Raw genomic sequence first — 15,602 nt, forward strand, 5'->3', positions numbered from 1 at the left:
GGAGGGCCTGCTGCTCACCTACAAAGCAATAGCAATCCTTTCACTGGGGAGGGAATAAAATGCTCAAAAGAATGGGGTTAGATTTGCCATAAACCAGATCGTGTGGCAGGAGGCAGAACACACTCGTTTCATTCTTCAGTCCTCAGGCTTTCCAGAAAAAAATGTGGGGTTGAGGTCCCTAGGGGTGAAGCACTTGATCTGGGGTCCGTGATTGCTTCTTAGGCACCATCCTTGGGAACAAAGCTGACCTCCTCATTACATGGACTCAGCCAGATACTGTATCTTATTATCACTGTACACTGGTTACGAGTAGTGACATATTCACAGCGATTTAAACCCAGGGGTAAGTGCAACTTTAAACACCTCTTTATGTGTGAAGAGGGCCTCAACTCTTAGAATCAGGAGAGAAAGTGAGAGGATGGCAATGGTCAACACCCTGAGGAGGAGTGATTCTCCTTGCCCCATTCTCCTGTCTGGGGATTCATTGCCAGGTGCTTCATCTAGTCTCTCTCAGGGTGTGTCCATGTCTCTAGTGTGACTCTTCCAAGTTTGTGCTTTCTCTCCTCTGTCTGCCTAGAGTAATAAAAGGAGGGAGCTCTGCTCCAAAATACATGAACCCACAGTGACACTCAGAGACTGCCCATTGGCAGGAAGACTCTTCTTATTCAAGAGCACTAACAGACATGTCCTTATTCATTAATTCAATGATGGAGATCCAATAGCCTTTCTTTTATCATTGAAATGAGAATTTTACCTGGAAGTTTGCCAGAAATGAAATTCTTCCTCCTGGACCTACTGACAAAGAAACTTGAGTTGGTGTCCAGTAACATGTTTTTACAATTTCTCCAGAAGATTTTTAGGAACATCAATGTTGGGAAGCAACTACAGTTTTATTATTATGAAAGCATTACTGAAGATTTGTGTTTAAAATACAGTTCATATAGCAGTTTATGACTCAATTATTCGACATCTCCATTCAAAAATCCAAGAACACTGATATTTATATCAGTGCTAAAAAGTGTAACTTGACTTCAAACAATAGCCAGTAGTCGGTAAGAATACAGGCATAAGTTTGCTGAGAATACGATTTGTGGTTTATGCGAATATTTCTGTTCCCAGAACAATCTCATGTAGACTGGCTTCTGGAATCTCTCCTGCGTCCTACTGAGCTGACTCTCCTGGAGCCTGGCCATAACGGTGCGGGACTGGAAGCTACACACTACAAGCACATGCTCTATGGCAGCCAGCACTAACCTGGGCAGATGACACAGAAACAATGTGTGATATTTCTGTTTGATTTATTTTCTTTCTTTCTCTATAGAAAGTGTTATTATAAAACTGTTATGTTGAAGGAACACAAAATTTGAAGGAAAGGAATCAAACATATATGTTAAATATTTATGTGTGTTTATACTGTTGATCTATAATATTTCTTGTATTTACTGTTCAACATTTCTATTTTATAAGCTTTTGTAAAAAAAATAACATATTTTATACAAAAACTCTGACGTGTGTTAGTTGAAAGTACATGTGAAAGCCACCTAAATGCAATAACAGAATTTGAGGAGACTAAAATGTGTTGATTTGAGAGACAGTAAGAGTAATTTAGTACAAGTCCCCATCTGGCTCTGAAATCTAATCCTTTGCTGGTGTCCCTACACCTGAAAATCTGCAGGCTTTGCACCCACTGCAGACAGATGACATTGGGTTAAATTCAAGGATCTCCACTGAGGGTCACAATAGGCGGGTGTGGCACAATGCATTCTGGGAGGTATAGAACTGAGGGACAGGATGTGCCCAGTGGACACCGATCTATAATCAGCCCCAGCCACTGCACAGACTGGGTGTATGGTGTCCTCAGTGACTTCTGCTCCCATATAAATGAACAGTAGGAGATCCTAGGGTATTAGTGAATTACATATTCACTTCCAATGTCACACTCAAGATGAAGTCTCTACCATATTTGAAATTGAACTTGGACACCTTCAACTATTTTTGTTTCAAAAAATATTGCATTTACAAAAATACCCTAAACTATTTCTGAAGGTAATTGGAGTTTATTTTGCTTCCACAATAATACTAAACATAAATGATTAGCATATTATAAAGTGGTGGGTCTAGGCCTGGACAGCAGAAGGCACTTGGAGCCTATTCCTGAGGGGTCTAGGGGTGTTCGGAGCTGAGACCAGCCACTTCCCCTGTCTGGTGCTCTCTGTTCAGGGCTCACAGCTATGATCTCCTCACCCCTGAACCGCTCACAGCAGCACTCATACTTATTCTCGTGACGCCGTCAGGCAGAAGAGTCTCATCCAGGGCTTAGGGTGGATCAGAAAGCTTGGGGTTCTCATTTGCATGAGGAGCTCCTCCCCACCTCAGAGTATAAAGAGAGAAAAGGAGAGAGTTGGGAAAAGCTGTACTTCAACTGTGGGGCAAAAAGGCAAGACTCAGGACAATCTCAAGAACGGCCTGGTCCCTTCTCCTGCTCCCTGCTTCATTCACTGCACAGATGACTGGACATGGGGCCACGGAAGGGGCCCTGGGAAGCCCGTGGAGAGCTGCTTTCTCCTCTTATTGACAGACCCAGAATCACCATGTCTGTGTCTTTCCCACTTTTATGGCCTTGGGCCGCATCTGCGCTGACTCAGTCACCCTCAGTCCCTGGGGCTCTGGGCCAGTGGGCCACCATCTCCCGCACTGGAAGCAGCTCCACTTTGGTTGTTGGTATGATGTCCACTGGTTCCAGCAGCTCCAAGGAATGACCCCCAAACTCCTCATCTATGAAAACAATTGGGGAGCCCCGTGGGTCCCTGACAATTCTCTGGCTTCAAGTCTGGCAACTCCATCTTCCTGACCATCACTGTGCTACACCCTGAGGATGAGGTTGATTATTACCACCAGTTCTACAGAAACAGCCTGAGTGCTTTCACAGTGCCCCAGGTTGAAGAAAGTGAGACCAAAACACGCGGCGGTGTGCCCAGCCACGCAGCTCTCCCATGCACCCCTACTCTGCAGCTAAGTCAATGTGTTCTTTCACTAGTATGTCCTGAAACTGGGGCCTGAGAACTTCTTCAGGGTAATTTTTCCAGGGAATATGTCCTCACCCTCTCAATATCTGCCCCAAATTCACTCTGTGCACAATACCATGCGCTCTTTCTCAGAGGTAGCAGCTAGTCCGGAACGCCAGAGGCCAGATTCCCCGTGGTGGAGAACATATGGGTGAATCAGTCAGCCGGGGCTTCCACAGCAACACACCACAGACTGGAGTTTTCCCCAACAGATATTTATTTTCTCACTGTTCTGGAGTGTGAAGGACCAGATGAAGGTGCCACCCCGTTTGGTTTTCTCTTTGCCCTCTTTCCTTTGCTTCCAGATGGTTCCTTTCTCACTGTGTCCTCACATGGCCACCCCCAGGTCTGATGTGGTTTTTGTACAAATTTCTGACGAAGTCGTTAGTCCTTTTGGATTAGAGACTCATTCTTATGAGCTCATTGATTCCTAACTATCTTAGTGTCCAGATCTCCCAATACAGACACATTGGTAATTTAGTTATAACACAAAAAATCGGGGGTCCGGGCACGGTGGCTCATGCCTGTAATCCACTGGGGGGCCAGGCTCAGTGGCTCACGCCTGTAATTCCAGCACTTTGGGACGCTTAGGTGGGCAGATCACGAGGTCAGTAGATCACAACCATCCTGGCTAACATGGTGAAAACCCGTCTCTCCTAAAAATACAAAAAATTAGCTGGGCATGGTGGTACATGCCTGTAGTCCCAGCTACTTGGGAGGCTGAGGCAGGAGAATTGCTGGAACCCGGGAGACAGAGGTTGCAGTGAGGTAACATCACCCGACTGCACTCCAGCCTGGGTGACAGAGCAAGACTCCATGTTAAAAAAAAAGGGGGCCGGGCGCGGTGGCTCAAGCCTGTAATCCCAGCACTTTGGGAGGCCGAGGCGGGTGGATCACGAGGTCAGGAGATCGAGACTATCCTGGCTAACACGGTGAAACCCCGTCTCTACTAAAAATACAAAAAACTAGCCGGGCGTGGTGGCGGGCGCCTGTAGTCTCAGCTACTCGGGAGGCTGAGGCGGGAGAATGGCATGAACCCGGGAGGCGGAGCTTGCAGTGAGCCGAGATCACGCCACTGCACTCCAGCCTGGGAGACACAGCGAGACTCCGTCTCAAAAAAAAAAAAAAAAAAAAAAGGGGGGGCTGGACACAATATAATTTGTAACAAAGGATCAGGGGTCCAGGAACCCAGAGTCCATCTGTGTTTGACACAGGTGAAGTGATGCTGCAGAGGCCACCTGGTCACTCCATTCCTCTGAGTTCCTACTATGTGCCAGATTCTGGATGTGCTCTTGGTGCTCAGGGTACCATGTGGATAAGACAGGAAGGTCCCTGTCCTCCAGCAACTGATACTATTTAGGGGAAAACAGAGCACATCAGTAAACATTTCCACAGGAATATGATACGTTTTAGGAAAATGAAGAGAGGTGAGTTTTGGAGAGGTGGGGCGAGCAGACTTAGAGGAGTTGATGACAAAGATGCAGAGACCGATTAAGGTTGTAAAATTCACCCACTGCACATGAAGTGAACTAAGAGGAGGTGAGAGTCCAGGCAGGGCCAGATGAGGCTCTGGTTTAGACACAAACATTAGACTGTGGAGTCCTGGACATGGGTAAAACACACAGGTGGTGAAAGGTCACGTCCGCATGGTTCAGAAGTGGGAGGTGCTAAGGGATGGACTGTCAGGAGACAGAGACCACAGCTGGGCTCTCAGGACCTGTGACGGGTGTAGGTGAGCTGCAGCTAAGTGAGAAAACATTAAGGACCCTGTGTAGTTGATACAAGATTATTGACATCTTAAGTTTTCAATAAATACAATCAGCTCTGACAATACAGACAAATTGGCAATTCAGTTATAACATAAAAATTTGGGATGAACACAATATAATTTGTAACAAAGGATCAGGGATCTCCTTGGCTTCTTTTTTTTTTTTTTTTTTTTTTTTTTTTTTTTTTTTTTTGAGACGGAGTCTCGCTGTGTCTCCCAGGCTGGAGTGCAGTGGTGTGATCTTGGCTCACTGCAAGCTCCGCCTCCCGGGTTCACGCCATTCTCCCGCCTCAGCCTCCCAAGTAGCTGAGACTACAGGCGCCCGCCACCACGCCCGGCTAGTTTTTTGTATTTTTAGTAGAGACGGGGTTTCACCGTGTTAGCCAGGATGGTCTCGATCTCCTGACCTCGTGATCCACCCGCCTCGGCCTCCCAAAGTGCTGGGATTACAGGCTTGAGCCACCGCGCCCGGCCTCTCCTTGGCTTCTTAATGGATCACCTGCCAAGGGACAAGGGCGGGGGGGAATTTTTACAATGATGGGTGCATTGCTCTTTACACAAGACAGAATTACCTTGTCCAATGTTTCATTCAAATCAAATGATACATTAGGGAGGAGACCAACTGCATGAAAAAGCTTTGGGAATGAACATTTAACAGCACAGGATCTAAAATGCAGAAGAAAAGGGCCTTTGATGCAAACTTACTGAGTGGAGATGAGCTGGCTGATATCGTGCAGGTTAATAAAACCAGAAACTTCATCTGCCCCTCCGACAGAAATCTACACACTAACACAATTTCACTTTATGAAGCTTCCAGAGGATGATGTGCAGATTGTAGATGAGCTTCCTCTTACACTTTCCACCTAGTCATTTCTGTGGGAGGACTTATTTTCCCTCTTTCAGTTTTCTCCTGTGCTGCTCATGTCACATGCTCTAATTCAGGGCTCCAGCCCACCTTTCCTGCCAACACCAACGCTCTCTGTAGATGAAAACCCGCCAGTCAGCAGCCTCCTTGGTCTGACAGAGGTCATCTTCCTGGGTTTCTAGGACTCTGGTCCTGCCAAGATCCTCCTTTCTCAATCCTAACGCCGTGGTCCCTGGCAGCCTCTTCACCCGGACCTCATCGCTCATCTCTGTGTTCCTCCAGCTATACCCACGTCAGGAACTGCTCTTCATCTGCACTATAAATAAAGAATTATCCTCTCCACTCTTAAATTTTTGCTCTGATTATCTCCTCGTCTCTGAGCTCAGGCACCCCACCCCTCTCAGATCCCTGAGTGTGGCAGGGTCCCCTCTCCAGTCTCTGTACCGCCTCCAATGGTGAAGGGGACGCAGGGAGGTCCCTGCACGTATCACATCCTCATCTTTCCCCTCAGGGTCAGCTCCCTGAGGTAGGGACAACACTGTTCCCTTCAGGCTCACAAACCCACTGTCAAAAAGCACCCAGCACATGGTAGGCACTCAATAAACCTTTACCAAATGCAGACCTGCCTCTCAGCACACTGGACACATTGCAGTGAGCGCAGGATGGGGCTAAACTGGGAGTGTCAGCTGTGAACCTGCTCTTTTCTCTGTCCTCAGCCTGAGAGCTGAGGGGGCACCCATCAGGGAGAGCACCCAGGGGCAGGGAGGGGACCCAGGCAGCCTCATCCTCTGTGTGAGACACTGCTGAGACTATGGGATCCCTGTCCATTCAGGTGGGAAGAAAAGGGAAACAGAATTCAGTAGGAACTTCTATGCATCCACACAGAGGAGGCAATGACAAGAAAACACAGGATGTAAGCATAGTGGTAATAATGCCTTTCTGCCTAATATTAAATAAAACTTGATATTACCTGTATTCTGTAAACAATAACTATTTACAAAACTGACTGTAAATGATGCTTTTTAAAAAACACAGCTTTCGAAGAAAAGAAACCTCAAACAATGACACCCCTGAATTGCAAACCTAAGGTGGGGCACACATTTATTTTCAGTTCCATGTATAGCCTGGATTTATTTACAAGACCATATTGTGTGTCACTATTCCATTTTACATGGTATATTTAAAATCTTACAGTACTGCAACTGCCTAGTAATCTACTCATCGATATAAATATCATTGTGACAATCCTGCTGTCCTTCTCCACCCCTGCATAACCCCCAGCAAAAATTCATTATGAATTCACAGAATGTAATATCAGAACTGTTGCAGCCACATACACAGTTTGTTTCATTTTATGTTTTGATAGAGAAAATAATCTTTTTGTTTAAGCTTGGTTTTTAAAAATATATTGCATACCAAATGTCATTACAAATCAGAGATTAATAATGTCTCTTATGTTTATACTACTCCCACAGCACTCATTACTGAATGTAAAGCATGTTTATATTTTCTTTCTTCTTCTTTCTTTCTTTTTTTTCTTTTTTTTTTTTCTTTTGAGACAGGGACCCACTCTATCGCCCAGGCTGGAGTGCAATGGCACAATCTGCTCATTGTAACCTCTACCTCCCAAGTTTAATTGATTCTCCTGCCTCAGCATCCTGAGTAACTGGCATTACAGGCACCTGCCACCTTGCCCAGCTAATTTTTGTATTTTTAGTAGAGATGAGGTTTCACCATGTTGGCCAGGCTGGTCTCGAACTCCTGACCTCAAGTGATCTGCCTGCCTCAGCCTCCCAAAGTGCTGGGATTACAGGCTTGAGCCACCTGCCTGGCTCCATATATATATTTTCTAAACATCCTACTTGGAGTGGCTGATCCTACCAGCTACCATGTTTCTGCCTCACCTGGGATCAAACACTGATGGACACAATTGGTAATTTTAACTCTACAGTCTTCAAATATTGAGCAAATTTGCCATTTTTGCTATTCAATAAAAATGCTGGAGAGTTATGTGCCATGCCACTGACTCTGTTCAGTGCTTGGAGGACAGATTCCTAGGAGTGAGTAGTTGACCACGGCATCTGAATAGCTATTGCCCCAAGTCTGTGGAAATTAGAGAACAAAATTTTACCGGAATAGCCCTCTAGAAATGCCCCCCAGAGATTCTCCCCATACCCTCACCACCCTTAGAGAAGAGAGCTCCTGTTCTCCTCAGCGCTGCAGGGTCCACAGAGGAAGAAGAGCTCTGGCCAGCAGGGAGGAGCCACCAGACGGCACCAGAAGAAAGGACCTGGTGTCTCCCATGGCCAGAGAAGTGAGTCCATGGGAACCAATTGCTGCTCTGGACTTGACTGGATCTAAGAGGACTTGGTACAGAGTCACCACCTCAGTCCTCACCTAGGAACACCCAAAGAGCCCTGGACAGATTCACCCTTAAGAAGACCAGTAAAGCATGAACTGCCCTGAGATAATGAGAAGGTCACAAAAAGGGCCTGCCTGGCCTGGTGCTGAGCCTGGGGGCAGTGATCAGAGCAGGGGGAATGCACAGCTGGCTCTGGGCACCTCTGGTCATCATGTCACAGGAGAGTGTGTCTGGATCTGGGCACCTGGGGACATGAAGGGCTCGTTACCGAGTGATCTAGGGGTGATCAGAGCTGTGATCAGCCAGCTGCCTGCATGGTGCCCTCTGCTCAGCGATCACAGCAGTGAGCTCCTCATGCCCAGGAACACACAGTTCCACCCCTGCCCGTCTCCCTGATATCCACAAGAGGGGCCTGATCCAAGGCCGGCGTGGCATCAGAAGGCTAGGGACTCTAATTTGCATGGATGGACCCTCATTGTCAGAGAATGAAGAGGGGAAGGGAGAGATTTGGGGAAGCTCTGCCTCAGTTGTGAGCATAGAAGGAAGGCAGGACTCAGGACAATCTCCAGCATGGCCTGGTTTCCTCTGCTCCTCACCCTCCTTGCACACTGCACAGGCGACAAGATACAAGGCCATGACTAAAGCCCTAGGAAGCCCATGGGGCCTGCTCTCTCCTTTCGTCTCTCGACCCAGAATCACCATGCCTGTGTCCCACTTCCAGGATCCTGAGCTCAGTCTGTGCTGACTCAGCCACCCTCAGTGTCTTGGGCCACAGGGCCGAGGCTCACTATCTCCTGCATTGGAAGCAGCTCCTACATTGGCACTGGCTATAATGTAAACTGTTGGCAGTGGCTCCCAAGAACTGATCCCAAACTCCTCAGGCGTAGTGATAAGAACTGGGCCTCCTGGGCATCTGACCAATTCTCTGGCTCCAAGTCCGGCAACTCGGCCTCCCTGGCCACCACTGGCCTCTGGACTGAGGACGAGACTGAGTATCACTGCCAGTTCCACGGCAGCAGCGTGAGTGCTTGTACAGTGCTCCAGGCTTGCAGGGAAGTGAGAGAAAAACCCCCTTCCTCCTTTCCCAGATGAGTGAGTGCCTAGCAGCTACTGCACAGGCCTGGCCTGTGGCTTTTGCTGCTGTTGCTTCCCCAGTGGGCCCAGGGGCATCAAGGGCCCCACCTGGGAATAGATGCTTCTCCTCCCCTCCATCCTCAGAGTCACCCACAGCAGCCCCTTTCTAGGAAAAGGGCCTCCAGAAAACAGAATGTCCTGTACCCTGCAACTTGGGACACAGGGTCTCTGCTCTAAAGTCCAGGGACTGGAGTGACAAATCCAGCAGTGAAATCTCAGGTCTACGTCTGATGGGGAACCCGCATCTCCATCATCCTTTTGCTATTTCCAGGAGTTTTCAAAGCAATGTCTTCCTCTCACTGGTCCTCAGTGTGTATTCCTGTTCTTTTTATTTCAGCCTATTTTTTTTTCTTTGTTCTTTTCTTTCTTTCTTTTTTTTTTTTTCTCACTCTGTCGCCCAGGCTGGAGTGCAGTGGCATGATCTCAGCTCACTACAAGCTCCACCTCCCACGTTCACACCATTCTCCTGCCTCAGCCTCCCGAGTAGCTGGTACTATAGGTGCCTGCCACCATGCCCGGCTAACTTTTTGTATTTTATTAGAGATGGGGTTTCACTATGTTGGCCAGGATGGTCTCGATCTCCTGACCTCGTGATCTGCCTGCCTCTGCCTCCCAAAGTGCTGAGATTACAGGCGTGAGCCACCGTGACCAGCCTGTTTCAGCCTATTTTTTACGTGTCTTTTTATTGAGGAATAATTAACATAAAATAAACTCCCGATATTTAAAGTGGCCAATTTTGTGTGTTTTAAGATATTTATACACCCTTGGATAATCACCACAATGAATTAGTGATTCCATCACAAGATATCAGTGACTGGTTCCGGGGAACCCTCTCTAATATCTCTTGAAATTCTACTTGGACTCAAGTAAGAAACAGGGCTCTGGGGCTCCCAGCCACATCTTGGGATCTAAAGATGCGTCGGCCTTTGCAAGGATTTTGCACATCGCTGTGCTGCAGCCTGAGAATGGGTCTGTTTCAGGGTCTGCACAGGGCAGTGGATTTGACAGCAGCTCTGAGGCTTACCCAGTGCTCCAGGCGCATGGGAAAGTGAGACACAAATCTTCCCTCTGCTCTCTGGGCCTGGGGCAGTCATCCCGGCTGGTGGCTCTGACAAATCTAGCTCAGAATGTAACTTCTGTTGCGAACACCTGATTTTCCTTGGACAAATAGTTCTGACAATATCTTATTTCAGTTCAACTAGTATAATCCATTGCTCATACTTCTCATTCCATTCTTGCTTTCGCAATCAATGGACCCTGTCCTGTGCCCACTGTTCTCTGCATCTCTCCCTGTTGGTCCAGCCTCCTGCAAAGGTTCAGCTCCCAGAAGAGACTCCTACATCCACTGCCCTGGAAGAAGCAACACTATGAGTAGAATGGCAAGATTTTGTCACATCAGCACTGGGGATATCTCACCATTACTCTGGGCCTGTTGAAGCAATCACATACTCTCTGAACCTCAGTTTTCAGTTTTGGCTCCATGTAACCCTACCTCAGCAGCTCTTGCTTTCAACATGGGGATGAGCTGAAGAAGAGGTTTGTAAATGACAAGTGTCAGTCACTCTTCACCATGCAGGGGTGGCTGTGTCCTTCTGTGTCAGGCTTTGTGCCAGCAGGGTTGTGCCCCGCAAGCCCTTCCAAGGTCCTCCATGCAGTCCGTGTTCCCTCAGCTGGCCACATTGTCTGGAAGTTAAGGTCACCTCCTCATGCACTGGAACAAGCAGCAGAGTCAAGTGGACAGTGTGGCCTGACACCACCAGCTCCTACGGGAGCCCCAGATGGTAATGCCTGCTGGTCTCCAGCCTGCAGGGTTCTGGTTTCGGGCTCTTGCTCTAGGTTTGGTCACTTGGGCTCCTGAAATACTCTGGGATCCTGTGTGAGGACAAGGGTGATGATAACTGTTCAGGATGTGGAAAGAGCCTCGTGTGTTAACCCAGGACACCTGCCCCATGGGGACACGAGGCACAGGCCTTCCATCTGATCCCACAGCCTGGCCTATAGACTCGCTTTCATTTTGTGTGACTGTCACCTGACTCAGGACATTCCTGCAGTCATTCTTTCCTCCAGGACTGAGGGACTGAGGCCATTCCCTGGGTCTGTGGCCTCCTATCCAGTCGACCTATACACTGGGTTTTTAGGATAAAACATCCCCAGCCTGGGCATTGCCACACAGGCAGGCAGCTCAGAAAGAAAATACTCTTGGTGATTCCAGATGTCTGGGCACATAGACTTGGTGTGTGTTTGTGTCCATGACTAAGGTCATATTTGGGGTTAGGAGTGAGAGTGGTCACCATATGGTCCAGGAAGAATGTGCTGAGGTTTCTGTTGTCAAAGATAAAACTTGTCCACCTTCCTGCCCTTCCCTGTACCTGAGGCAGCCTCCTGAAGCCTGCTGGTTTCTGAGACTCTCCATAAATGGAGAGGAAACATCCCGTAGAATGGATGACTGGGACAAAAAGACAAGACAGGACGAGGGTACAGATGTCAGCAAGGGCTAAACAGCAAGTATGCACTTGCTTATGCCAAAGAATACTGAAATAGCTTTGAGGGTAATTCAGTGTCCTTGAGGATTAAAAACAAATTGGAGATGGAGGGCTTCAAACCCCCATTAGGTCCTTGTGCAAACAGATGCTGAATTCCGAACCACATTAAGAGGCTAAAAAGATGAGGCAAAATCTCTGAACGACAGGTGGAGGGGATTTCTGCAGTTTCTTGGTGCTTAAGAGACAGGGACCGGCCAGGCACTCACCTGAAAAATCCTGCAGGGTCACAGCACAGGGAAGGGAATGTGTTGGATACATAAGATGATTTTGATGTTGAAAACACCAGCTCCACCACCGATAATGGTTTTCACCATTCATACTTAGGTGCATACACAACCTCTAGCAACCATAATTACCACAAAGGACAGGCGTTGTGTAAACTTTTATGAGGTTCTATGTTATAAAATAATTACACAAAATGTATAAATAATGTGGGCACTAATAAGGTGAGGTTATATGTTGCAATATCTAGGATTCCTATTAAACTTATAGAATGTAAAACGAAATAGGCACTAATGTAAAATGATACAGTAGAAACACTTACTTGATTCATGAAAAATAAAAAGTGAGAAAAAAGAAATAAAGCAACAAAGCCCAACTAAAATAAAGAGAAAGGTGAACTCAGACACAATATTCAGCAATTATATTCATTGTAAATGTTTTGATGATCCAGATAAAAATACATTTCCTTAAAATAAAGTTACTTGTGTGTTAAACTTTAAAGGATGCTAAAAATGCACTATGCAAACATTTACCTGTAGAAAGCTCTTGTGGTTATCTTGTTATCAGACCAAATAATTTTAATGAAAATTATGTACATCAGGAAATGTGGGACATTTTATGTGTATAAAATGAAATATTCAACAAGAACACATAACAATTATAAAATATACATCAGCCCATTCGTGGTGGCTCACACCTGTAATCCCAGCACTTTGGGAGGCCAGGGGCGGGTGGATTACTTGAGCTCAGGAGTTCTAGACCAGCCTGGGCAGCATGGCAAAACTTCAACTCTAAAAAGCACAGAAAAAACAATTAGCCAGGCATGGTGGCATATGTGCCTGTAGTCCCAGATACTTGGGAGCCTGAGGTAGGAGGATCCCTTGAGCCTGAGAGGTGGAGGTTGCAGTGAGCCAAGACAATGCCACTGCACTCCTGCCAGGGTGACAGAGTGAGATAATGTCTCAAACAACAACAACAACAACAACAACAACAACAACAACAACAATGCCCACCCACAAAAAAACCCAAAAAACACGTCCCTAATAATATAATTTATATAAAACATAAATTAGCAGGACTAAGGAAAAGAATCAATTCACAATTATAGTTATAAATAATGGCATACACATTGTTATTAACTGAGTGAATCGGCAGAAAAAAAATTGCACATAACGATATGTGAACAACCTGTTTAACCAAATTGACCACTGACACCAGGACCCCAAACCTGAAGAGTAGTTGGCTAATAAATATGTATTACTGAAAAGATTGAATAAGTGCAAGAAGAAATAAAGGAGGCATTCATTATTTCTACCTGATTTTATGCTTCTCCTCTCTGTCCTGTGAGCAGGGGGCACTCCCGTGTCTATTCCTAGTCCCATTCTTATCCCCTCCTCTCTCTCCCCAAGACTGAGCTGCATTCTGTAGGGTGGTTCCCATTCCCCTGGAGCAAATGACTGAGGCGAGGAGCCCTGCCTTCCAGTGCTGCTGTTTCCATCGTGCTCTGGTTTGAATGTCTCCTTTCCAAAAGGATTTATACTTAATTGCCCGTGTGATAGTATTAAGAGGTGGGCCTTCAAAGGGTGACATAGTCTTGAATATGGAGACCTCATGGTTGGGATTAGGGCCCTTACACAAAGGCTGGAGGTAGCAGTGTGCTGTGTCTCTCTTCTTTCCACCATCTGCCATGTAAGGACACAGAAAGAAGACACCTATCAGATGACAATGCCTTGATCCTGAACTTGTCAGCCTCAAAAATTGTGAGAAACCTGGGCGTGGTGACTCATGCCTGTAATCCCAGCATTTTGGGAGGCAGAGACAGATGGATCACAAGGTCAGGAGATCGAGACCATCCTGGCTAGCACGGTGAAACCCCATCTCTACTAAAAATACAAAAAATTAGCCGGGCGTGGTGGTGGGTGCCTGTAGTCCCAGCTACTCGGGAGGCTGAGTCAGGAGAATTGCTAGAACCCAGGAGGTGGAGGTTGCAGTGAGCCGAGAACACGCCACTGCACTCCAGCCTGGTGACAGAGCGAGACTCTGTCAACAAAACAAAACAAAACAGTGAGAAAATGAATATCTGTTCTCTATTAACTACCCAGTCTGTGGATTTTGTTGTAGTAGCACAAAGTGGACTAAAACATGTCTGTGTCCTTCAGACCTTGATTTTACAAAAAGAATATAAAACAAATTTGCTTCTCTTCATATTGCGCTCTCTCTCCCTCGCTCTCTCTCATCCTGCAATAACAGCAAATGAAGACAAAAACCACCCAATCAACGTAACTGCAACCATCAGCCTCATCCCCACTCCTCTCTCACTTTGTGTCAAGGGCCACAGTCACCTGTGGGTTCTTCCTCCTGAGCCTCCTCCAGCTCCCAGGGACCAGCCCTCAGCCCTCCTGACACATCCTCACCCGCTCTGCTGCCTTCAGGCTCTTTGTTGAACGTGGCACCGAAGATGCCTTTCTAAAGCATCTGTTTCATCCATCCTGTCTCCTGTTTACAACCCCAGATAATGAACCAATCCATTCCCTGTGGAAGGAGCTGCTCAGGCCTCTGCTCCCAGAGCCTTCTGCATTCTCCCCTCACTGCAGCCTCCTCACATTGGATGGTCCTCGTATTCCTTACATGCCCTTCTTCTAGTAACTAGGAAGTCCTTATAGAAAAACTCTTTATTAATATCAGTAACTCAGGACAGAGTGAGTGTGTGACCCATGGATGCTGTGGACCTACAGGGACCAGGCTCTCAGGTGACTCCACTCACGATTGCCACTGAGAGACTGCAGTCTAACCAGTGAGCAGCAGGGGGCACTGTGGGCCTGTCTCAGGGTCTGCACAGAGGGAACCCACAGCTGTGCCACCCACCAGACTCCTCAGGGCAACGTCTTCTGCCCACAGAACTGTGGAAGGTCCCAGCAGCTGCTTCCTCCCTGGTCCTTCCCATGGGGCCAACTCTGAGGCTTACACGTTAGTCCTTTCCGTACCAAGAAGCGAGCTCAGACTGCAGTTGCTTCTCGGGGTGGGGCCGAGGTCACCAGGAAGACAAACAAATGTGTGGGAACAGCCCCTCCTCTGTCAGGCCAGTGAAGAAGATAAAAGCAGCCTCAGGTGACAGAGCTGAGACTGGCGTGTCAACTGTGTCCACCATGGTCTGGACATCTCTTCTCCTTGTGCTTCTCTCCCACTGCGCAGGTGAGTCAGTTTTCCGGGACCTAGGGCAGCCCCCAGCCTGTGTCAGCATCTCTGGCTTTGAGTCCCAGGGAGCTTAACACTTAACAGCTCCATCATCCAAGTGTGTCTGTGTTTGCAGGTTCTCTCTCCCAGTCTGTGCTGACTCAGCCACCCTCCCTCTCTGCATCCCTGGAAGCATTAGCCAGACTCACCTGCACCCTGAGCAGTGGCATCAGTGTTGGTGGAAAAATTGTATACTGGTACCAGCAGAAGCCAGGGAGCAATCCCCGGTATCTCCTGAGCTACTACTCAGAGTCAAGTAAGCACCAGGGCTCTGGAGTCCCCAGCCGCTTCTCTGGATCCAAAGATGCCTCAACTAACTCAGGGATTCTGCACGTCTCTGGGCTGCAGCCTGAGGATGAGGCTGACTATTATTGTAAGATATGGCATGACAGCATTAATGCTTACACAG

The 15,602-nt window shown here is 47.4% G+C and overlaps 1 protein-coding gene across 1 annotated transcript in view; it reads left to right on the forward strand.

Moving 5' to 3' along the window:
* The first annotated feature begins 8,630 nt into the window (after nucleotides 1–8,630).
* Nucleotides 8,631–15,602, forward strand: part of LOC105480646 (immunoglobulin lambda-1 light chain-like) — a 73,328-nt gene continuing 66,356 nt past the window's right edge. The window contains 2 exon segments of the mRNA XM_071080092.1: nucleotides 8,631–8,676; nucleotides 8,782–9,080. Coding sequence (XP_070936193.1) covers nucleotides 8,631–8,676; nucleotides 8,782–9,080 — 345 coding nt within the window.

The sequence above is a fragment of the Macaca nemestrina genome, chromosome 15 (assembly GCF_043159975.1).
Source record: "Macaca nemestrina isolate mMacNem1 chromosome 15, mMacNem.hap1, whole genome shotgun sequence".
Classification (NCBI taxonomy): domain Eukaryota; kingdom Metazoa; phylum Chordata; class Mammalia; order Primates; family Cercopithecidae; genus Macaca; species Macaca nemestrina.